Source organism: Canis lupus, chromosome 6 (assembly GCF_003254725.2).
Source record: "Canis lupus dingo isolate Sandy chromosome 6, ASM325472v2, whole genome shotgun sequence".
Taxonomy (NCBI): domain Eukaryota; kingdom Metazoa; phylum Chordata; class Mammalia; order Carnivora; family Canidae; genus Canis; species Canis lupus.
The window spans coordinates 12,413,565-12,437,349 of NC_064248.1; the positions used below are offsets into that span (position 1 = coordinate 12,413,565).

The 23,785-nt window shown below is 50.3% G+C and overlaps 1 protein-coding gene across 1 annotated transcript in view; it reads left to right on the forward strand.

The window, feature by feature from the left end:
- The window catches only part of TNRC18 (trinucleotide repeat containing 18), an 85,166-nt gene that overhangs the window by 39,296 nt on the left and 22,085 nt on the right, over positions 1-23,785 (forward strand). The window contains 7 exon segments of the mRNA XM_025426295.3: positions 2,274-2,449; positions 3,014-3,150; positions 3,377-3,505; positions 5,177-5,348; positions 6,717-7,077; positions 10,791-11,066; positions 16,050-16,295. Coding sequence (XP_025282080.1) covers positions 2,274-2,449; positions 3,014-3,150; positions 3,377-3,505; positions 5,177-5,348; positions 6,717-7,077; positions 10,791-11,066; positions 16,050-16,295 — 1,497 coding nt within the window.

Below are 23,785 nucleotides of genomic sequence, written 5' to 3' on the forward strand. Positions count from 1 at the left end.
GAGCCAGTGGGTTTTGTCAGAGTGGGTATTAGAGTGACTCTAAGGTTTCTGGCCTGAGCTGCTGGAAGAGCAGACTTTCCAGGAAACAACAGGAGGAGGTTTTGTGACCTCCAGCTGGTTTCTGCCATGGAGGTGTGGCCCAGAGCTTGATCCATGACCCTGGGTTGGAAAGTGCAGTCAGTGGTGCTGGTGTGTAGCGCTGTGTACACTGCCGGGGTGAGGGAGGTCTTGGTAGTCTCTTCTCTTGCCAGCAGCTGCTGATGGGATACTGAGCATCAGTCCTCACACTTTGAGCTTCCCCACGGCCCATGGGTCACCTCCATGTTGGTACAGCCACAAGGCTGGTATAGTAGTTAGGGCTGCCAGCACAAACCACCAGCTGGGGACTCAGATAACAGAAATGTGTTTTCCCACCACCCAGGGGTCTGAAGTTCTAGACCAAGGTGAGGGCAGGGTGGGTCCCGCCGAGGTTTCTCTCCTGGTTGCCCCTTTGTGTCTGTTTGGGGTCAGGACTTTAACGTGTGGATTTGGGGGGACATAGTTCATCCCATAGCAGCTGGCCCAGAGTCATCCAGGTTGCCCGGGAACCCCCAGCAAGACTGGTTGGGAGGATGAAGGAGGGGACAAAGCTACACCTCCGTCCCCCTCCTCTGTAATGGAGCTGCACTCTCCTGCCTTACCCAACTGCTAAAAATCTTCTGGCTTGGAGGACGTTGGCACACCCATCTCACCTTGGGGTGGTCCACATACTCCAGTCTTATACCAGCCCCTTATGAGCTGATGGGGTTCACGGTTTGTAGCCTCAGTTTCTGTAAGGATATGGGAGAGCAAAACCCGCTGCTCTCTATTGGCAGTGACCCTTTTGGTTGTCCCAGCTTGGGGGAGTACTGCTGACATCTAGTGGATAAAGGCAGGGATGCCCCGAAACCTCCTACAGCGCATGCCCAGGACAGCTGCCCCTGTAGCAGAGGATGAGCACAGAGGATGAGCACACCACCACAAGGTGTGTGGACGGTGCCAAGGTCGGGAAGCCCTGATCTATGCCAGATAATTGTTAATGTCGATTTTATGAAACTGTACACATCAGAAGTAAAAAATATACTTTTTTACCTTAGGTATACGTGAAAAATGGGTACCTCAGGTACATTCACAGAAACTGACCACATGTTAGATCACAAAGAAAACACCAGTTAAAAAAATTAAAACTCCTTTTACTCTGGGAGAAGTTGGAGGGGAGATGGGCTCCCATGAGCCACTGCTGAGATTGAGTCGGTGTGCCCTTCCTGAAGGGCAGCTGGAATATTTATCAAAGGAATAAATTCACATACCTTGATCATGTTAATCTTACAGGTAGGAATTCTCCTAAAACAAAATGTGTCCTATGTGCCTACCTCTATCCAGTACCAAAAAAAATTTAGAAATGACTAAAATGTCATCAATGGGGGATTATTTAGATTCATTAAAACTCAGCAATACAAGAGAATTCTAGGCAGCTGTTAGTGGGTTTGGTCATGGAAAACTTCTGAAATTCTGTTGTTTTTGACCTGCAGAAATGGCAGCCTTTATAAGATTCAAACTAATCATGTGGTAAATGTCCATTATGCGGTAACGTGAAAAGGAGTGAAGTGTGATTCCGAGTGGATTGGTGCCATTTCTATATTTATAAAGGATGCCCACAGACGTCACATATGTTTGAGTATGGGCAAAAGTTTTCAGGGCCCTCTACAAGAACATCAGTGGTAGTGCCGCCAGTGGCGGGGACAACTTTGTGCTGAGTAGGGGAAGGTTTTCATTTTTTCACATTTTTATGCCTGTTTTGTATTTTTGGTGTTCTCGTATTACTTTTACATTTCATAAAACTTAATTTCGGTTCCTTTTTTTCTGAAAATTAACACCTTGCATATTCCTCATGGGATATTTAAAGGACAGATAAGCAGAAAGAGGCATACCCTAGAAAGCACCTCTGCCGGTGGCTTGGCTACTCTCGGTGACTTTGTGCAGCAGTGGACATTTGGGATAGGGCCATGCTGTGTGCCCCAGCTCTCACTTGTTTTCCTCACTTAGCACCATTTCTTGCTTCTCAGAAAAGCCGCAGTCCAGTCAGCATCCTGGGGGCCATGTGACCTTGGGCAAGCCCTGAGCTGGTCCTGGGCCTCATTTTCCTCCCTGTTTGGGGTCTGAGTGGGGTTGGCTGCAGTATCCGTGAATCCTACCCCCAGGCAGCATGGCGGGGCCAGCGCAGAGGCATGGGCTCACCTGCCTCCTGTATGTAGGTGCGGAGCGGGGCCTGGCGGTACGGCCCTCGCTGGAGAGCCTGCTGGCAGCCAGTAGCCACATGCTGAAGGAGGTGTTGGACAGCCCCTTTGTGGACCCGCTCAAGAATCTGCGGCTTCCGCGGGAGCTGAACCCCAACAAGAAGTATAGCTGGATGCAGAAGAAGGAGGAGCGGGTGAGGTGTCCTGGGCCTGTTTTTGCCTACCTGTGGCCTAAGGGGTGGGGTTGTAGCTGAGTCCCCCAGAGATGCCACCTTGCTGGGGACATGGCTGGCTTTGGAGTTGAAAGGGCCTGATCTGAGTCCAGCTTCTGCCATTGACTTGCTGTACAGGCCTGTGCAAGCTGTTTCCCCTTTCAGGGTCCCAGTTTATTTATGTGATAATGGGTGACAGCCTGATGGGTTGGGAAGAGCAGGCCTGGCTGTGCCCCTTGCTGCTTGTGAGCCCTGGGCAAGCTCCTCACCTCTCTGAGCCTCCATCTGTAAGTGATGGATAACACGGTGGCCCACATTGCTTGAGCAGCTGTCTGGGGCCACTTTGGCTTTGATGCAGTCCTGCAAAATTGGGTTTTGGTTCCTATCCTGTGTTCTGCCCACAGGGCCCTGGCTAGTAAGTGGCAGAGGAGGGGTTTGAGCTGGGCCCCTGTTACCATCAAGCCTCGCCATCCCCATCTGGGTGGACGCTTGATCAGCCAGTGGGAGCTGGTGGGCGTTGGCATCCTCACCCCGCTCTCCCTGCAGATGTATGCCATGAAATCCTCCTTGGAAAGCATGGATGCCATGGAGCTGGACTTCCGGATGCGGCTGGCTGAGGTCCAGCGGCGGTACAAGGAGAAGCAGCGAGAGCTGGTGAAGCTGCAGAGACGCCGTGATTCCGAGTGAGTGTGCGCCCTAGCCATATCCCGTGGCCCCGGCCAGCCGGGTGACAAGGCTGTAGCAGGCGGTGCCCTGATTGGGCTCTTGTAGGCGCTGGCGCTCAGTAGGTTGGCTGTGGTAGGCCATTAGAGGTGTGTGTGGACCCGAGTGACATGTGTGTATCGTATGTCCTTCTCCGCGCCCCCTCCACCCCCCAGGTTCACAGCCAAGCGTGTGATTCTTTTTAAGGGACAGGCGCGAGGAACCCCATAGAAGCTTGGCACGCAGAGGCCCTGGCAGGCCGAGGAAACGGACCCACGCCCTGAGCGCCCTGTCGCCCCCCCGCAAGAGAGGGAAGAGCCGCAACAGTAGCGGAAAGTAAGGCTGGCCCCTCGGTGGGTCGGGAACTGGCACAGAGCTCGGAGGGGAGGAGTGCGGGCCCACACAGGGCCTGCATCTGGGCACCGGGGACCTCGAGTCCCTCGGGCTCTGACCCATCTGGTTTGGTAGCTCTCAGGGAGCATGGTGCACACTGCCCAGGCCAGGAGGGTGAGCCAGGCGAGTGGCGGAATGGACAGGCAGACTCATCCACCCAGCACTGAGTGGGCAGCTGACCCCAGTGAGAGAGGTTCCTGTGCCATCAGCTAAGCGCTTCACCCATCTTCCTGCCACACCTGCTTCTTCCATGGTTAGGGGCTAATTCCTGCTCTTCTCCATACACCTCCTCCCTGCAAAGGGATCTGCTGAGCTTCAGCCCTGCTGGGACAGGCTTTGACTTATGCTGTCACTTGGTTCCCTGTGTGACTGACAGTGTCATTCCTGTCCTCTTGGCCTGACCTATTGGCTTGTTGCACCTGAGCCTGTGGCCCTGGGCCACTGCTTTGTGTACAGCCTGAGTGGCAGCAGAAGCTACATGTGGCACCTCTGGAGGTTTTCTTGAATGGTGGCTAGAATGAGAGCTCTTCCTCCAGGCTGAGCATGGATAGGAATGATGCTGCAGTCTTCCTGGGTGTCAGGGAGTAGCATCAACTGAATGAGGCCCATCAGAGGAATGAAGTTGGAGTGTGCCTCAGCCTGGGACATCGGGGCAGGGCGGACACTAGGCGGCCTGATGCTTGGCTTGAGGAAGCAGAGGGGGCCACACGGTGGCTTCAGAAGGCAGAGGAGAGACTGGGTTGGCCACAGGTTTTGTTAGAAGACCACCCCAAGGGGCCCCCACAACTTACATTTATCTTCCTTGGATGTTCCTGTTGGAGGAGAAGTGAGAGAGGAAGAAATCCCTTATAGCCAGTCAAAGGAGAGTAGGAAAGCAGTTGCTGAAGACAGTAGAGGCTGGGCCGCTGGCAGACAGCACTGGATCAGGGCGCATAGCCCCTGGAGGTGGGCGTGTTTTTCCACCTTTGAGTCCCGGCTCCTGTAGTGTTTGTTGTGACCTCAGACTGGGTGCTGGCTTTTTGGAGCCTTAGTTTCCCTGTGTAAAAAACATTATGTAGAACATTATTATGTGGCTGAAATAGAAAGCATTAACATGGAACAAAGCACATAATAAAGCACCGAGTAAAAATTAGCTGCTTCTATTACTTGTGAGGTTTTATTTTAAAGTAGGCAAGAGATGCCTTCAACCTGGGACTGTATCCTGACTGTCTTAATCCCAGAGGTACAGGAGACCAGCCAGGGGCTCTTGATCTCCCTCCCATCCTGGAGGAGTTCCTTGACATTTCTGATCCTTGTTCTCGGCATGTTTTGATAAGGGGTGTGTGTGTGTGTGTGTGTGTGTGTGTGTGAAGAAGCACGAGAGAAAGAGGCCAGCAGAGGATACTGCCTTGGAGAAGTGTTGCTTCTTTCCTGTTAAACTCTCATTCTGCCCCATTCACAAATAAAATCCCAGCACCATAGCTTCACAGGATCCGTCTCCCCAGATTCGTCACTCTGCCATCACTGTCTGTGCTTCGACATCCAAAGCCTACCCTTCAGGGCCTTGAGGGCCGACCCCCAACCCTTGAGTCTTTCCTGGTCAGGGTGTTGACCAGCAGTGCATCTGGGTTTCAGGCTGAGCAGCAAGCCCCTGCTGACGTCAGAGGAGTATGAGCTTGGAGCAGGGATGAGGAAGAGACACAAGGGACCTGAAGAGGAACATGATGCCCTCGTTGGAACGGGGAAAGCGAGGGGCAGGAACCAGCCTTGGGATGAGCATGAAGCTTCATCGGACTTCATGAGTCAGGTCAGTCACCCTGTCTTCTAGGTGTGCTGCTGAGGTTGGAAGGGCATGCCAGAGTTCACTCTCTGTAGGTCTGTTGGCCCTAGTCTTGCACAGAAAGTGTAGAAACAATTGCCTTAGTGCCAGAGGGACTGTCTTCCAGGCTTTTTTTTTTTTTTTTTTTCAAATTTTCTAGTACATTTTTTTAAAAGATTTTATTTATTTATTCATGAGAGACACAGGCAGAGGGAGAAACAAGCTCCATGCAGGGAGCCTGATGTGGGACTTGATCCCAGAACTCCAGGATCACGACCTGAGCCGAAGGCAGGCACTAACCCACTGAGCCACCCAGGGATCCCCTCCTCCAGGCTTTCTTACTGCACAAAGGGGGAAATTAAGGCCCAGAGGAGGTCAGAGCCTTACCAGAGTAGCACAGCCTCAGGTAGGGTTAAGATGAAAGCCACATCCCCTGTGCACGTACCATGATGCTTTGCTGAAGCCATGAAGAGAGACTGCAGGTTCTTAACCAAATAATGCAATTACTGTTGTTTAACGGCGTAATTGTCTAATGAGCAGCTTCAGCATTCTGTCGTTCTAAGAAACAAGGGGTTGATGCCATTGTAATTTCCTTGTGAACTCCCCAGGGGTAATGGGGTGAGAGCCAACTCCTTGATTTTTCTTATTTCTGCAGAGCCCTGAAATCGTCCATTTAAGGCCTTTGTCTCTAAATACTAATGTACCTTGTCATCTCTCCTCATAAGGCCCCATGCAAGGGGACTGTGTCTGTTGATTTGGCCATCCGAGGGAAATATTCACAAAAGGGAGACTCGATCCAGGAGGAGGGAACAGAGCCAGCCTGTACATCCAAGATCTTTTACTTGCAAATTGTGAAGGATACTTCACGTTGTTTAAATGACCCTATATCCCCCCCTTATGTTACCCGATTAAAGAAAATAGAGCTAAAACGTGCAAATGAGGGGCATTAATGGTTTTGAAACGGCACATTTCATATTGACAACAAATGACTGCAGCAGACATGCAAGTAGGAATTTAATCTGTGAGATCTTGAGTCACTCTGTTCCGCTTTGGGCATCTGAGGCACACCCGGGGCATTCTCTTAGCAGCTTCAGCCCATTTAGTTGGATGGGCCCACTTAGGCTGGGCTGCAGTCTTCGTGGGCTGCTTTAGGTACTCGAGTTAAACAGATGAGCTGCACCTAGTTGTCCCTGTTTTACCCAGCGGGAAGAACAGAGGCTCAGAGAGGTTGAGCAGCTTGCCACAGAGGTAGGTGGAAGGGACTGGAGCCCAGCTTCCTCAGAGCCGGTGTGCTGAAACCCACTGTCCCGGTTCACCAAATGTCTTAACCCATGACTTCCCGACTTCCGTCTGCAGCTGAAGATTAAAAAGAAGAAGATGGCCAGTGACCAGGAGCAGCTGGCCAGCAAGCTGGACAAGGCCCTGTCCCTCACGAAGCAGGACAAGCTCAAGTCGCCCTTCAAGTTCTCGGACGGTTCTGGGGGGAAGTCCAAAGGCGGCGGGGGCTGCGGCAGGTACTTGACGCCCTACGACAGCCTGCTGGGCAAGGACAGGAAGGCGCTGGCCAAAGGCCTCAGCCTGTCCCTCAAGGCTTCCAGAGAAGGTAAACACAAACGGGCCGCCAAAGCGAGGAAGATGGAGGTGGGCTTCAAGGCCAGAGGCCAGCCCAAGTCGGCCCACTCCCCGTTCGCCTCGGAAGTGAGCAGCTACTCCTACAGTAAGTAGCGGCCGCCGCGCCGCCGCGGGGCGCTTCCTCTCTCTCCCGCTCCTCGCTCCTCGGTCTCTCCCGCGGGCGCTTGAAGGTCTCTCTTCCGCCTCTGCGCGTGGGCTCCAGGCCGGAAGTGCGTGGGGGGTGTGGAAAGCGGAAGTGCCTGTGATTGGCGGGCGGGAGCGGAAGTTGGCCTGCCCTCTGTGCTTGGTTTGCAAGCAGTGGGCGCGGAAGCGTTTGCGCCATGGAGTCCGCCGCCGCCTGCCCTAGAGCGGCTACTCGCGAGGACCATAGAGAGCAGCCGGCCTCTCCTGCCCACAAGCGGCTCTCCATTCTCCTCCCGGGGTTCTGGGGATGCTGAGTGTCAGCAGGGTGCACCCTGTGCTGCGCAGAGTACTGAGGGCTGCACGGGCCACAGGCCTCCAGGTGGCTGCCGCGCCTTGTCCCCGAGAGTGGACCGCTGGAGCGGGGGCTTCTAGGGCTTGAGCTGCGGAGTGGGGAAGCGCACCCAGTGCTGGACTGGGGGTTGCTGCACGGCCTCTTACTGGCCGGGGTCGCCGCACGGGAACACCTTCTCTGGGCACTCGGGAACGCGGCTGGCCTGGGGCCAGGGGGCCTCTGGCGGCGTGTAGTAGGTGCTCCTGGGTGTGTGTGCAGATGGCTGGTCCTCCGCGGCCTCTGATGGCATGTAACAGGTGCTCCTAGGTGTCTGTGTGCCCATGGCCAGCTGTCAGTGGTGTCTGGTAGCCCTAGGATGCTGCTTGGCACGTGGTAGATGCTTTTAAGTGTGTGTGTGTACAGATGGCTGGCCCTCCACTGGCCCTGGTGGCACATAGTGGGTGCTCCTAGGTGTCTGTGTGCCCATGGCCAGCTGTTGGTGGCATCTGATGACCCTAGGATGCTTCTTGGCACATAGTAGATGCTTCTAAGTGTGTGTCTGCAGATGGCTAGCTCTCCACAGGCCCTGGTGGCACATAGCAGGTGCTCCTAAGTGTCTGTGTGGCCATGGCCAGCTCTTGGTGGCATCTGGTGGCCCTAGGATGCTGCTTGGCACGTGGTAGATGCTCCTAGGTGTGTGTGTATGCAGATGGCTGACCCTCCACGGCCTCTGGTGGCATGTAATAGGGGCTCCTGGGTGTCTGTGTGCCCATGGCCAGCTCTTGGTGGCATCTGATGGCTCTAGGATGCTGCTTGACACATAATTGATACTCCTAGGTGTGTGTGGGTGGAACCCCCTAATGTCCAGAACACATTCACTAAGCATGTGGCCGCTGCAGGAAGGCCAGGAGGGGCGTCGTGGCTCCTGGCAGTTGTTGGCACAGTCTGCTGTGGGAGCCCCCAGGCCCTGACTGGGGTGGAGGGCTTTTTCTTTGGGCCTGCCTGGATGTATGTGTCTAGGCTGTTGATTGGCTCTGCAGGGTTCATTGGGGGAGAACATAGTGGTTGACTGTCAAGTGCATGAAAGTAGACACCTGTAATGCTATTAAAGTTTGTTTTCTCGAGGAAAAGAAAAAGTTTTTATGGGCTTGCAATTATATTATCACGAGACTGTCATGAGCTTTAAGTGAGCTCATGTTGGTAAAAGCTGGCTGTGGCATAAGATTCAGCTGCTGCTATTGCAGTTTTTTTTTTTTTATGCATTTGTGTGTTTGGTTGCTTAGAACTAATGGGTCTCTAGGGCTGACGCAGAGATATATGTGAGGTAAACAGTTCTTTTGTGCCTTATGTGTTGAGGACATGCTTGATTGTCATAGCTTTTGTGGTCCTCAGTTTTGGATAGGTATGATCTAAACAGCAGTGCCCAGGCCCATCCATGGCCACCATGAGCTCATCTCAGAAACTCATAGCCCTGGAGGAGAAGGGAAGAATGACTTCCCTTTATTCTTCCATCTTGGCTGGTTTTAGAATGATGGAGGAATTGGGGAGGATTGCTGCTGCTCTGATTGCCAGAAGGATCCCGTATTCCTCCCACTGACAGGTGATTGGGGGGCATCTAGAGGCCAGAAATAAGCTCTGTCCTGAGGTCTTTGGAGTTCTCTGAGCCACAGTCCACTGTGTGTAGATGTGTGCTTACACAAAGCCATGTTCAGATTGCTAGTCTGTTAAACATGTGTCTAAAATTCCATTGTCCAGGTGAGAGAAAGGAGTTAAAGTTGCAACAAAGAGGTCAGAAGATCTGTGTCCAACTAGATGCTGGCTATGATATGCAGCTGACTGTGGAGAGAGATCTTGTTTGTATTTTTTTTTTTTTTTTTTTTAAGTAGGCTCCACTCCCAGGGCAGAGCTCAATGTGGGGCTCGATCTCATGACCCTGAGATCAAGACCTGAGCTGAGATCAAGAGTCGGTCACTTAACCGACTGAGCCACCCAGGCACTTCTTGTTTATATTTTTTATGTTGGGTTTTCTGTAGTTCTGGGTAAATGAGAGAATGCAGTCACAGTGAGGTCAAGAGTGTTTTCTAGCACGGAGATGGCTGGCAGGATGTGGAAAGAGGGAAAGCTACTCTTTTTCACTTTGGGTAATAGGGGTTGAGGGGCATGCCTGGTGGGAAGCCAACTTGGTTTCATCACCCAAGGGTGTCTCCAGCCTGGGATGTGGCCTTGAGAAGGACGGACAGAGACCTGATAGGGCTTGTCCATGTCCTACCCATACCTAGAGTTTTGAGGCCATCCTACAGTTGGGGGTCTTGGTTGGAGTGGAAAGCTTAGGTGTCAGAAGAGGCAGCCAGAAGACACTGCCTCACGTGTAGTTTTCTCATGGACTTGGAGATGGCAGGTGCTGCCAGAGTTGGAGCTCTATTACTATTCCTTATGTTCAGAGTGGATTTTATCAGATTGAGGGATTATATAGTCTTTGCTGTGCAGCAGTTTCTTCCAGTGAAATCTTGCTTGACAGCCCCATATATAAAACAGATCAAAATGGTGTTAAGGATATTTGGGGTGGGGTTGAAGGGGCCAAAGTTGTGCCTGCTTGACGGCTCCCCTTCCCAAATCTGGGTGATCTTCTCCCAGGAAAGCTTAAGAACCCTAGCCTTGCCTGCACAGTAAGGCAGGAGTCTTGGGAGAAGCCAGCAGCAGTGTGCTGGTAAACGCAGGCCTTTGATAGGAGAAAGTTGGGGGCGAAGGCCTTGAATTGGAACATGGTTTGCCAGTTTCCTTGGAGTAACTGCTTTCACGATGGCCGTTGTGACGCTGCTGGGCGGAGAGTTGGGACACGCCTGTGTGATTGCCGTTGTGAGTCTGTCTGGGCTGCCCAGCACACTGCTGGAAACTGGTATCCTGGGGCAGGAGAGCTTTATCTGAGCCCTTCCTTTCTTGGGCCTTGTCCCTCCCCAAAAGGAGCCCGTGGGCTTAGTGCACAGATCTCCATGGCCTGGGCTGAGACCTTTCTGAGAGTGGGGCTCCTCCCTCCATCGGCGGCCCGGAAGGGCTGTTTGCAGAGGTGGCTGTGTGGTGGGTGGTGCTGGCAGCCACCAGCCTGGAGACGACGAGCTCTGTGAGGCCTGGGGGGCCTCCCAGGCGAGAGGCGAGCGTTCCAGGCAGGGAGAAGAGGTCAAGCGGTGGGACAGGGCTTGTCCCACGGCCAATAGGCCTTTGGACCTCTCTGTCCTGGCACGTGCCAGGGTGTCCTCAAAGCCACTGAGAATAACGAGACACACCAGCCCCTCCCTTCCCTCCCAGCGCTCGATGACTTACCGTATTAAAAACTACTTTGACTGCAGATACGGACTCAGAGGAAGACGAAGAATTCCTGAAGGACGAGTGGTCTGCCCAAGGCCCGTCCAGCTCCAAACTGACGTCTTCCATCCTGTGTGGCATGGTGGCAAAGAACGGCAAGCTGGCTGGAGGCCCCAAGCTGACCAAGAGGGGCCTGGCGGCCGCGCGGACTCTGAAACCCAAGCCGGCCGCCAGCAGGAAGCAGCCCTTTTGTTTGCTGCTTCAAGAGGTCGAAGCCCGTTCCTCCTTCAGCGATTCTTCGGAGGACTCGTTTGACCAAGGTTACTAGCTCCAAACACAAAATACCTTCCGTGTTTTCTAGCGAGCGAGTGAGTGAGAGAGAGCGCGAGAGAGCGAGCGCGAGCGAGCACGCAGGAGATGGCAGGAGATGGCGGGCAGAGGTGGCCCCCCTGGGACGCCTCGGAGAGGGCGGCCGTCTGGGTTCTTGGCAGCGTAGCCTGCTGTATCCGCCTGAGTCCTATTTTTGTTCTCCTTGTACCTGTATCATTGTGATAACGCCACGGCCTGGCTCTTTTTGAGCTTTTATACGGACTGTTTGTAGTCTTCACCCTCCACGCTCCCCTCTGCCCCCCGTCCTCACCTCCTCTGCCCCCCTAGACCGCAGGCCTGGGTCGGGGTCTCTCTCGGGCGTGGCCGGAGGAGGCCTCCCGAGGGACACTTTGTAAATGGAATTCTGTCGTGTGGGCGTGTGACTTGATGTTTGTACCGCGATTTTGGTAATACCAAGCTTTATTAAACATACCGAGTTCATTTTTAACTAAACCCGTGTGCCTTGTCTCTCTTGCTGTGTCCTGACTAGACCATTAGGTTGCCGCTCCCCTCATTTGTTCCTCCTCCCCCTTCCCTTGCCTCCTCCCCACCCCACCAGGGGTAGAGCTGGAATATGCAGTCTGCTGCTCTTCTCTATTATTCAAATATCCCTCGTAGCTGTTGGCATGCCTTCATTCTTCAGGTTTAAAGTCAACTGCGTTCACCTCCAGCTTCATCTTTTTTTGTTTTTGTTTTTGTTTTTTAGCTGCTTGTTTGTTATTTATTTTCTTAAAGCTGTATTTCTATGTAACGGTGGTTTAAAAATATACACTTGTTTTCTAACACGTATTTCTGTTTTAAAGGGCGTGTAGGCAGTGCAGGGTCAAGACCATTTGCCGCCCGTTTTGTTGTGAGATTTGAAATTGTGGGCTTCATTGCCACGTTGAGCGGCGGGGCCCAGGCTTCGGAGAGAGCACTGGCCTCTGAGCCCACAGGCCTGGTCTGCTGGCAGCCCAGCCCCACCCCACCCCGCCCCGGGCCCCCATCCACCTTACCTGTGGAGAGAAGGTGGGGTTCAGTGGTCCCTGTGTATGTCCTGGCTCCAACCTCCCCAGGTTAGAAGTGTCCCAGGGGCCAAGTGGGGGAGCCAGAGGATCCTTAAGTGTTTCCTCACCCTGGTTTAGGACTTGCTTCGGGGGCAGACCCCCTGCAGGGATTCCCAGAGCTCAGGCCCCATGGTCCCAGAGTGAGGCCTATATGTTAAGGCCAACCTGGATAGGAGCTAGCTCTGGCCATAGGACTGGATGCTACCCTGCTTCCAGCTGAGCTCCTGTTCCTGGTCTGTCTTCTTCCTGCCCACACCCCTCACCCATCCTGGCTTACCCAGGTCCACTTTGGGTGACCAAGAGGTGGCACAGTAGGGAGCCAGATGCCCTTGGGACTCACATTCTCTTGTGCTGCCACGCCTGAGTGAATGCAGTCTGGGCCAAGGAGGGGGAGGTCACTAACTGGCCGGTTGGCCTCATTTGTCCCTAGCCCTGGCCTCTGTGGACCAGTCTTGCTGGCTCACCACCATCCTCCCTCTATGATCCCTTCCTCCCCTCCCACCCCCTGAGCTCCTCCCCCTTAAAGTCAGGGTTCCAGCTTCCATGTGTTTAAGCTTTCCTGCCCCAGCTCCACCTGACTCTGACCCTGGGGAGAAGCAGACAGCCCCATCAATGTCCTAGCATGAGGTCATTTGCCCAGAGTGGGCAGAGGGGGCTAGGGGGCCCTCAGACCAGGCCAGATGCAGCAGTGGAGGGAGCCCAGACGAAGGGAGGGGAGGGGCCCCGCTGCACGCACATGCACTGGGCAGGTCTTGACAGGGATATTTGGGTAATAGGGTCTTCCTGACATCCGGTACTAAACCCCTGACTGCTTGGCTTTCTAGTGTCTGCTCTCTCCCCCAGCAGCTTGACCATACCTTCACCCTTGATCCCTACCCATGATGCTTTGAATGTCTGTTTTGGTCTCTTGCATTTGCTCTCACGCTGCACTCTGGACGCAAAGCGAAGGCTGGGAGTAGGGCAGACGGCGCAGCGGGTCACTGAGCTTGGGTCCGAGCCTGGCTCGTTGCTCCGTAGGTAGGCAAAACCCTTTTTCTTTGTGTCCCCTCTGCACCTCCCCTCCTCGGGGTTTGCCCCCATCGGCTATGGCAGCAGCGGATTGCTTTGGCATTTATCGATCAGGTTTTGGAAAACCAAACCAAGTGACAACAGACAACCCCACGTACTGAGCCAAGAAAGAGTTTTTTGATTTTGTTTTTATTTAAAAAAAAGTTTTTCTGTATTTCCTTGGGCTGCTTTGTTGGGACTTTTTCTCCCTGTGCCCTTGGCAAGCTCTGTGGCCTCAGGTGTGGACAGCTCCAGAAAGGTTTCCTTGGTCCTGAGACCCCCTCTGCCCCCCCTGCCCTCCCCCCCGGCCCCCCACCCTGCCCCACAGACTCCATCCTGAGCAGACCAGCCACCTTGGGAAGCAGCCAATGGGAGCTTGTCAGGCTCGTAGCTGCTGGAGGCGGGGAGGGTCTCCAGAGACCAAGATAATCTTGTTTTATGGGAAGCAAACCCTGGTTTTGGCTTTTCCTTCCCAAACACTTATCAGTCTCAAGGTGCTGGGTTGGGCTGCTGCTGGCTGACTGGTATCCGATGTAGACATTCCAGGCATCCAGAAACCCAGAGCCAGCCCTTCCCTGCTGGACATTGCTGGTGGGGAGTCCTTCTGGACGGGAGAGAGTTCTGGAGTCTCCACACCTGAGCAGCCAGGGAAGGCGTTCTTTAGAAGGGAAAACTGGCCATACGTCTAACTCTGTGCCCCCACCCCAGCCAGCCCCCCGCCCGCCACCCTGCTCAAATTGGCCCACCCCAGGGAGGCCTGATGTGGGGGACCCAGGCGCTGTCGAAAGTCTGCCTACACTTAGCCTGCTTTGCCGCTGTGGCTCACTGGGGCGGAGACAACCATGTGATGTCCGCTATGTGAATGGATCGCAAGTGTGCACTGCCTGCTTGCCGCCTGCCTGCCCCGCTGGCCTCCATCCTGCTTCATCCATTGCTTTGGGAGCCCGGCCTCCTCCTCCTCCCTCCTCCTCCTCCTCCTCTTCCTCCTTCTCTCCTCCTCCTCCTTCTCCTCCTCCTCCTCCTCCTCCTCCTCCTCCTCCTCCTCTTCCCCCTCTTCCTCCTCCTCCCCCTCCCTTTCCTCCTCTTAACAAACCTCTGTCTCTGCCTCCTTCCTTTCTCAGCTCCCTTCAGGGATTCCTTTATGCTCATTTCCACCTCCCTCACCCAGGGGTCACTCAACAGAGACCCAGGCTCCCTCGGAAACATGGGTAGACAGAAGGAACTCCTGCCCCCATTGGTGCACCTGGGGGCCACCACTTTGGGCTGCTAGTTGCACCCAAGCCAGCAGGTGGCTTGGGGTGTGGCAGGAGAATGTGGAGTTGGCCATCTGTGTCTGTCCATCTCCATTCCCTGAGCCCAGGCACTCCCTGCCCCAGGTAGAATATGGGGGGCTGTGGGCCACCTCTTTATGTCTCTTCCCTCTTTCTGCTGCAGAGAGTTGCCTCTAGCCTTGCCTGGCCCTGCCCTTGGTCAGTGGCCCCCAGAGCCACCTTCACGCTCCTAGCACTTCAGGCAGACAGGCACCTTTTGGCAGGTGTCCCTTGGGCATCTCCTGGGCAGTTAGCTCCTGATGATGTCTCACCTGCCCACTCTTGTGGTGTTGGGTTGTCTCCCTGGGAAGGTCCAAAGCAAGCTTGTTCCCTCCCTCCAAGTCTCTCTTCTTGGTGGGCAGCCTCACCTGCAGGGAACATTGCCTTTCCTGTCCCCTCTGCCAGCCTCCTGCCTGCCCCACCTTTGTTCCCACAGTCTGAGCGGGGTGCAGGGCTGTAGGTCCTGGGTCGCAGGCATGTGCCTGGGGAGAAGCACTAAGTCTCTTCGCCAACCAGAGAGACAGGCAGGAGCATCTTTAGATTCTTTCCAGGAGGCTCTGGGTGACAAGGCAGCCAAGCAGCCCCGAGTTTGCATCTGCCTGAGTGCTTGGCCACGCTGAGCCTCCATCTCCTGGTGCAAAGTGGGCTGACCTGCATGGGTCAGGAGGCTTAGTCAGCTTGTGGCTCCCTTGGCCCTGGGGACAGTGGTTTCTTTTTGTAGAACAGGCTGGCTCTGTTTCTGTTTGGTCCTCATGGAGCCTGCAAAGTGCTTTCTCTTCCATACATGCCATCCTGTGGGGAGCCTCCCATTATGTGGGTGGGTGGGCTGGGAGGCCCCCCCACCACGTCACTCCCTTCCCCTGCCACCACAGATGAGCACATGCTTACAAGAAGTGCTCACAGAGAGCCAGGATTTGCCCCGGCTTCTTGGCTTGGGGGTATTGCTGGGAGTCAACTTTGAACCTTGGAGCCTGTTGGGGCCTTCAACCCAGGGCCTTCCTGCTCCCCCAAGAAGAGCTCAAACTCCACCTTCTCCTAACGCCAGCCCCAGACCCCCAGGCACCTGAGTCCCCGGGGCCCTCTTCCACCCTCTCTGCCCCTCCCTGGACTCCTCTTTCCTTCTCTCCTGCCTCCTTTCTCAGCCTTCATGTTGTATGTCGGGGCGTGAGTGTGCGTGTGTGTGTGAGATGGTGGAAAGAGCTGTCTCCAGTCCTTGTCCGTGTGTTTGTACCCCTCCCCACAGCACAGGTGCATGTCGATGCTCCCCTTACAGAAAACCTCTGGTTCCCAAAGCCGCTGCCCACCTCTGGGCCATCCAGGATGCCCACGTCTTGGGCTTGCTTTGATGGGGGCTACTGGGCCATGGGGCAGGGAGACTTATGGGCTGGTATTGGATCTACCCCCAGCTGATGAGGAATGAGCTAGGCTGGAACTGTGGCACCCCTTGCTGGTGCTCTGGCTGAGTAGGGGAGGTGGGGGGCGGTATCTCCTTAGGCCAAGGCTCTGACTCGCCCCCTGTTTTCTGCACCAGATGAGAGCTCCGAGGAGGAGGACGAGGAGGATGAGCTGGAGGAGGAGGACGAGGCTGCCGGCGGCTATAGGCTGGGGGCCCGGGAGCGGGCCCTGTCGCCGGGCCTGGAGGAGAGTGGGCTGGGCTTGCTGGCCCGCTTTGCAGCCAGTGCCCTCCCCAGCCCCACAGTGGGGCCTTCCCTCTCCGTGGTGCAGCTGGAGGCCAAGCAGAAGGCCCGGAAGAAGGAAGAACGACAGAACCTGATGGGTGAGTACCAGCAGGTGGAATGCGGGGCCTCCATTGCCCCCTTCTGCAGACAGGAAATGGATGCAGAGAATGGAAGGAGTCTAGCTGGGGGCCAGTGGGGCCCTGCCTTGTGGGCCAACCATGTCCCGAGCAGAACAGTTGGTACTGGTAACATGGACCTGGCCTGCCCCAGGAGGGGTCTCCGGAGCAATGCAGGGTGACCTTCACTGTTAATACTCCTGACTCCCCCACTTCTGATGCCCGGTGATAGGCAGTTCCGGGAAGCAGAGAGGCCTCAGATCTGTACTCTGGAGGGCTATAGAAGCCTGAGGGAGGCCACTCCAGGTAGGTGACACCCAGGCTTAACCATGAGAGAGAAACAGGAACTGGCTAAGCATACATAGACAAAATAGAGGTACAGGCTCTTTAAATCTGGGCATTTGAGGTGGTTCATTTAGTGAGATGAGCCTGCAGCGTGGGGTTGGGGTCTGGAGAGAGTTGTCACTGGGGGTTATTGCATGCTGTGTCACTGTTAGGGTTACTGTCCCACTTCCCTGATGGGCAAATGGAGATGGCTGGCTCCTAAGGCTCCCACAGAAGGCTAGACCTCGTTCTGGTCTTGCTTCCTTCCTCTCAGTGTCTCTAGTCATATGCTTGCCTCTTGAAACATACAGGGGACCTTATCCTGGTCCCACCCCTATTCTCATGGGGCCAATGTCCCCTCCTGGACCCGGCCCCACTGCACCTGAGGGCTGGGGACTGAAATGGTTCCACATGTGCACTCACGCTACCTTTTGTGAACATCCAGGGTCCACGTGAGTCCCTCTGGCAGGGGCTGGCATGGGGAGAATGAGCACAGTGGTGCTACCCAGCTCTACACCCGGGTCTCTCCCAGCTGTCCCTGGCTTCATGCCCTGCAGGCTGCAGGACGAAAGCTCATTCTTGTGGCCTGTACTGCCTCGTGGGACCCCATCTCTGGGGTGGCCTCATAGTCTGCAGGCCTTGGCCCTGCCTCGTTCCTCTTCCTTCTCCCTCCCTCTCACTCCCATCTCCTACTATTGTTCCCTGGGAGCTTTGGGCCTGGCTCCCTGAGTCAGTGGCACTGGCTCACCGGTCTCAGATATTCTTTGTACCTAAGCAGCTGGAGGCCTCTTCCTCAAAGCTCAGACTTGATCAGACTACTTCTCTGCTGGGAACCTCTGACTAGTTCCCTCTTGCCCTGTGGTCACATTCCACCTGTCTGACCCCCCACCATCAAGCTGTGGCTACTCAGACAGCATCATCCTGTCCTCAGCCCCCATCCTCATCCCTAAATGCACCAGCCATCTTAGAACCTACAGGCTTCTGCATTTTATCCAGGTTGTCAACTGTATTTGCAGAGAGTTCCCCCTTTTATACTTTTAATTCTGAGGGATCTGTAGTGATGTTTCTTTTTCATTGCCAATACAAATAATTTCTTTCTGTTCTATTTCTTGAACAGTGTGGCTAGAAGTTAACAATTTCATTGATTTCTACTCTTTATTATTTCCTCCCTTCTGTTTACTTTGGGTATAATTGCCAACCATTTCCTATTTTTTAATGTGCAAGCTTAAGGTTATCAACTTAGGACATTCTTTTCTTGTGGAAACCTTAAAAGTTCTCTCGAAACATTGCTTTAGCTGCATCTCACATATTTTCTGTTGTTCTATTTTCATTATTACTCTCAGTTCAACTGACATTTCTTAATTTATGTTGTGATTTCTACTTTTCATCCACTGATTATTAGAAGTATTATTTATTTTCCAAATATTAGTGGGGGTTACTGGGTTATTTTATTATTATGGATTTCTCATGTTGTTCCATCTCGGTCAGAGAAAATACTCTGTATAATTTCAATCTTTTAAAACTTAAAATTTGAGAGTATATGGTATTCATAGTAAATGTACCACATGCACTTAAAGAATACATATTCTGATGTCATTCTTATGTCATTCTATATACTGTTCGGTAAATCGTTCAGTTCTATCAGGCAAGGCAGTGTGATTGAAAGTGTTAAGATCTTGTGAATCGGGGTGCCTGGGTGGCTCAGTGGTTGAGCATCTGCCTTTGGCTCAGGGCGTGATCCTAGAGTCCTGGGATCAAGTCCCACATCAGGATCCTTGTATGGAGCCTGTTTCTCCCTCTGCTTGTGTCTCTGCCTCTCTCTCTCATGAATAAATAGAATATTTAATTAAAAAAAAATCTTTGCTAGTTTTTGTCTAGTTTTATCAATTGCTTACAGATGGGTGTAAAACCTCTAGCTATGATTGCAGGATTTTCTTTCTCCTTATAATCTAATTCTGTGGATGTTTGCTTCATGTATTTGAAGCTCTGTTGTTGGGTGTGTATATACACTTATGATTTTCTGTTTTCCTGTTAAATTGGTCCTTTTATCATTACAAAATGTTCTTTTCTATCTCTTAATACGCTTTGTTTCGAAATCCCTCTTATCTGGTAGTAAATAGTTACTCCACCTTTCTTATGCTTCTTATTTGTGTGGCATATCTTTTCCTGGTCATTTACTGTGTTTTTCCTTTGCTTTCATATTTAAAGCGAGTCTCTTGTAGACAGCTTATAGTTGAGTTGTTCTTTTTAGTCTACTTTGTAATCTCTATCATTTCACTGTGGTGTTTAATCTATTAATATTTAATGTAATTATTGACATGGTCAGACTTGAATCTACTCTTTAGAAGTAAGAGCTTTATTGGAATATAATTCACATAATACAAAATTCATTCTTTAAAGTATGCAATTTCATGGCTTTTATTGTATTCACAGAGGTATGCAACCATTACCACTATCTAATTTCAGGACATTTTTATCCCCCTCTCCCCAAAGAAACCCCATACCTATTCATATCATTTTCCATATTCTCCCAAACCCCCAACCCTAGGAAACCATTATTTTCTGTCTTCTATGCATTTTCCTGGACATTTCATATAAATGAAATCCTACAACATGTGGTCTTTTGTGTCTGGCTTCTTTAATTTGTTAATTGTTTGAAGGTTCATCCATGTTATGTATCAGTACTTCATTCCTTTTTTAAAAATATTTTATTTATTTATGATAGAGAGAGGCAGAGACACAGGCAGAAGGAGAGACAGGCTCCATGCCGGGAGCCCGACGCAGGACTTGATCCCGGGGCTCCAGGATCCCGCCCTGGGCCAAAGACAGGCGCGAAACCGCTGAGCCACCCAGGGATCCCTGATTCCTTTTTTTAAAAAAAATAATAGACTTTATTTTTTTAGAGCAGTTTTAGGTTCACAGCAAAATTGAGAGGAAGATACAGGGATTCCTCTATTCCCCCTGCCCTGCACACATGCACAGCCTTCCCTATTATTGACATTCAAATGGTGCATTTGTTACCATTGACGAACCTACATTGACACATCGCTGTCACCCAGAATCCATAGTTGACCTTAGGATTCACTCCTGGTGTTGTACATTCTGTGGGTTTGGGCAAATGTGTAATGGTGTATAGCCACCATTATAGTGGCATATAGAGTAGTTTCACTGCCTAAAAATCCTCTGTACCCCTCCTATTCATCTCTCTCCTGTCCTTGGTTGCCTGGCAATCACTGATATTCTGACTGTCTCCATAGTTTTTTCTTCTACAGAATGTTATGTAGTTGGAATCATACAGCATGGTATCTTTTCAGATTGGCTTGAGTTAATAGTATGCATTAAAGGTTGCCCATGTCTTTTCATGAGTTGATAGCTTGTTTCTTTTTAGCTCTGAATAATATCCCATTGTCTGGATGGCCCACAGTTTATTTTATTTTATTTTATTATTATTTTTTAAAAATATTTATTTATTCATGAGAGACACAGAAAGAGGCAGAGACACAGGCAGAGGGAGAAGCAGGCTCCATGCAAGGAACCCGATGCGGGACCTGAACCCAGGAATCCGAATTCACGCCCTGACTCAAAGGCAGACGCTCAACCACTGAGCCACCCAGGCATCTCATGGCCCACGGTTTATTTATTCATTCACCTATTCCAGGGCGTCAGGACATCTTGGTGGCATCCAGGTTTTGGCAGTTTTGACTAAAGCTGCTATAAACATCTGTGTGTGCAGTTTTTTGCATGTGGATGTAAGTTTTCAGCTCCTTTGGGTAAATCCCAAGGGGTGTGATTGCTGGATCATATGGTAGGAGTCCATTTAGTTTTGTAAGAAATCGCCATAATGTCTTACAAAGTGGCTGCACCATTTTGCATTCTGAGCAGCAGTGGATGACAAATCATGTTGCTTCACATTCCTGTGAACATTTAGGCTTAGTGTCTTGGATTTTGGACATTCTAATAGGGAAATGCTAATTAAAACAAGATACCTAATAACACGACGTGGCACATCTTTTCTGCATGCTTATTTGCCATCTGTGTACTATTGGTGACATGTCTTGTTATGATTTTTGACCAATTTTTAAATTATTTTTTATTTTTATTTATTTATTTATTTGTTTTTTTGACCCATTTTTATTTTTTTATTTTTTATTTTTATTTTTTTCATTTTTAAAATTAGGTTGTTAATGTTGAATTTTAAGAGTTCTTAGTCTATTTTGGAAAGCAGTCCTTTATCAGGTGTGTCTTTTGCAAATATTTTCTCCCAGGCTATGGCTTGTCCTTTTATTCTCTTTTTTGGCATCTTTCACAAAGTAGAAATGTATAATTTTAGGGAAGTCCAACTTTTGCAGATTGTGCATTTGGTGTTATAAAAATTCACTGCCAGAACCAAAGTCATCTAGGTTTCTCCTACATGGTCTTCTAGGGGGTTTTTGAATTTTACATGTCACCTTTAGGCCTGTGATCCATTTTGAATTAATTTTTGTGAAGGGTGTAAGATCTGTGTCTACTTTCACTGTTTTGCATGTGGATCTCTCCTGGTTCTAGTACCATTTGTTGGAAAGACATATCCTGGGTGGCTCAGCAGGATACCATTTGTTGGAAAGACGCCTGGGTGGCTCAGCAGTTGTGTGTCTGCCTTTGCTTCCATGCGTGATTTTGGATTCTCGGGATCAAATCCCACATCAGGCTCCTCGCAGGGAGCCTGTGTCTCTCTCTGTCTGTATCTCTGCCTCTCCCTCTGTTTCTCTAGTGAATAAATAAAATCTTAAGAAAAAAAAAAAAAGGAAAGACATATATATCCCTTCGTCATTGTATTGCCTTTACTCCTGTGTTAAAGATTATTTGACTGTTTTTAGGAGTCTATTTTTGGTCTTTTCTCTGTTCCATTAATCTGTTTGATTTTTCTTTTGCCAATACCTCACTGTCTTAATTACTGTAGCTTTATAGTAAGCCTTGCAGTCAGGTACTGTCAGTCTTCGGACCTTGTTCTTCTTCCATCTTGAGTTAGCCATTCTGGGTTTCTTGACTCTGCATACAAACTTTGGCATGAGTGTGTTGATACCCACTTCAGGGATTTTGAGTGGAACTGCATTGAATCCAAAGATCAAATTGGGAAGAATTGACATCTTGACAATATTGAGTGTTCCTGTCCATGAACATGGAAAGTTTTCTTGATTTCTTTCATCAGAATTTTGTAGTTTTCATCCCATAGATCTTGTGCATATTTTGTTAGATTTAACTTAAGTATTTAATTTTGGGGAGTGCCAACACAACAGTATTGTGTTTTAAATTTCAAATTCCACTTTTTTTTTTAAGATTTTATTTATTTATTTGAGAGAGAGAGAGCCAGAGAGAGTGGGAGCAGCGGGGAGGGACAGAGGAAAAAGCAGCCCCTCCACTGAGTAGGGAGCCCCATGTAGGACTCGATCCCAGGACACCGGGATCACGACCCGAGCTGAAGGCAGGCACCCAAGCAACTGAGGCACCCAGGTGCCCCAAATTCCAGTTTTCATTGCTAGTATGTAGGAATGATTGACTTTTGTATATGAAGGTTATAAAAATGCAACCTTGCTACAATTGCTTATTAGTTCGAGGAGATTTTTTGGTTGATTCTTTCGGATTCTCTAAATATAGATACTTGTGTCATTTATGGACAAAGGCAGTTTTATTTCTTCCTTCTCTATCAATATACTTTTTTTGCCTTGTCTTACTGCATTAGCTAGGACTTCCAGTACGATATTGAAAAGGAATGGTGAGAGGGGACATCCTTGTCTTATTCCTTATTTTAGTGGAAAAGCCTCTAGTTTCTCATCAGCAAGTATGATGATTTAGGGTTTTCATAGATGTTCTTTTTTTTTTTTTTTCAGTAAGTATGATGATTTAGGGTTTTCATAGATGTTCTTTATCAAGTTGAAGTTCTCTTCTATTCCTGGTTTACTGAGAGTTTTTATTATGAATGCATACTGGATTTTGTCCAATGCTTTTTCTGTCTGTATCTACTAATATCATGAGATTCTTCTTTTTTAGCCGGTTGATGTGATGGATTACATTAATTGATTTTTGAATGTTGAACAAGCCCTGCATACCTGGGATAAATCTCACTTAGTTGTGGTTTGTAATTTTTTTTTTGTACATTGTTGGGCTTGATTTGCTGATATTTTGTTGAGAATTTCTTGCATTTATGTTTATGAGAGATATTGGTCTGTAGTTTTGTCTAGTTTTGGTATTAGAGTAATTCTGACCTCAGAATGAGTTGGGAAGAATATTCCCTCTGCTTCTGTCCTCCGGAAGAGATTGTAGAGAATTGGTATAATTTCTTCCTTAAATTTTTGTTCAAATTCAACAGTGAACTCATCTGGGCTTGGCATTTTCTGTTTTATAAGGTTATTAATTACTAATTCAATCTCTTTAATAGATAAAGGTCTATTCAGATTATCTATTTCTTCTTGTGTGACTTCAGACCTTATGGCAGAATAATATTCCATTTTATGAATATACCACATTTTGTTTATCAATTTTTTTTTTTAAGATTTTATCCATTTGGGTGCCTGGATGGCTCAGTGGTTGAGTGTCTGCCTTTGGCTCTGGTCATGGTCCCGGGGTCCTGGGATCGAGTTCCATATTGGGCTCCTGAGAGGGAGCCTGCTTCACTCTCCCTCTCTGTCTCTCATGAATAAATAAATAAAATCTTTTTTTAATGTCTTAAAAAATATTTTATCCATTTATTTATTGGACAGAGAGAGCACAAGCAGGGGGAGCGGTAGGCAGAGGGAGAGGGAAAAGGAGCCCGAGGTGGGGCTCCATCCCAGGAACCTGGGATAATGACCTTAGCCAAAGGCAGATGCTTAACTGACTGAGCCCCTCAGGTGCCCCTGTTTATCTACTTTTTTGGTTTCCATTTTGGGGCTATCATGAATAATGCAGCTATGAACATTCATGTATATGTTATTAGGTGGACATGTTTTCAGTTCTTGCTACAAATCTAAGGGTAAAATTGCTGGGCTACTTGGTAACTTTATGTTTAACCTTTTGAGAAACTGCCAAACTGTTTTCCAAAGTGGCTGCACCATTTTATATTTCCACCAGCATTCTGCAGGGGTTCCATTTTCTTCCCCAATCCTTCCTGATACCTGTTAAGTGTCTTCTTG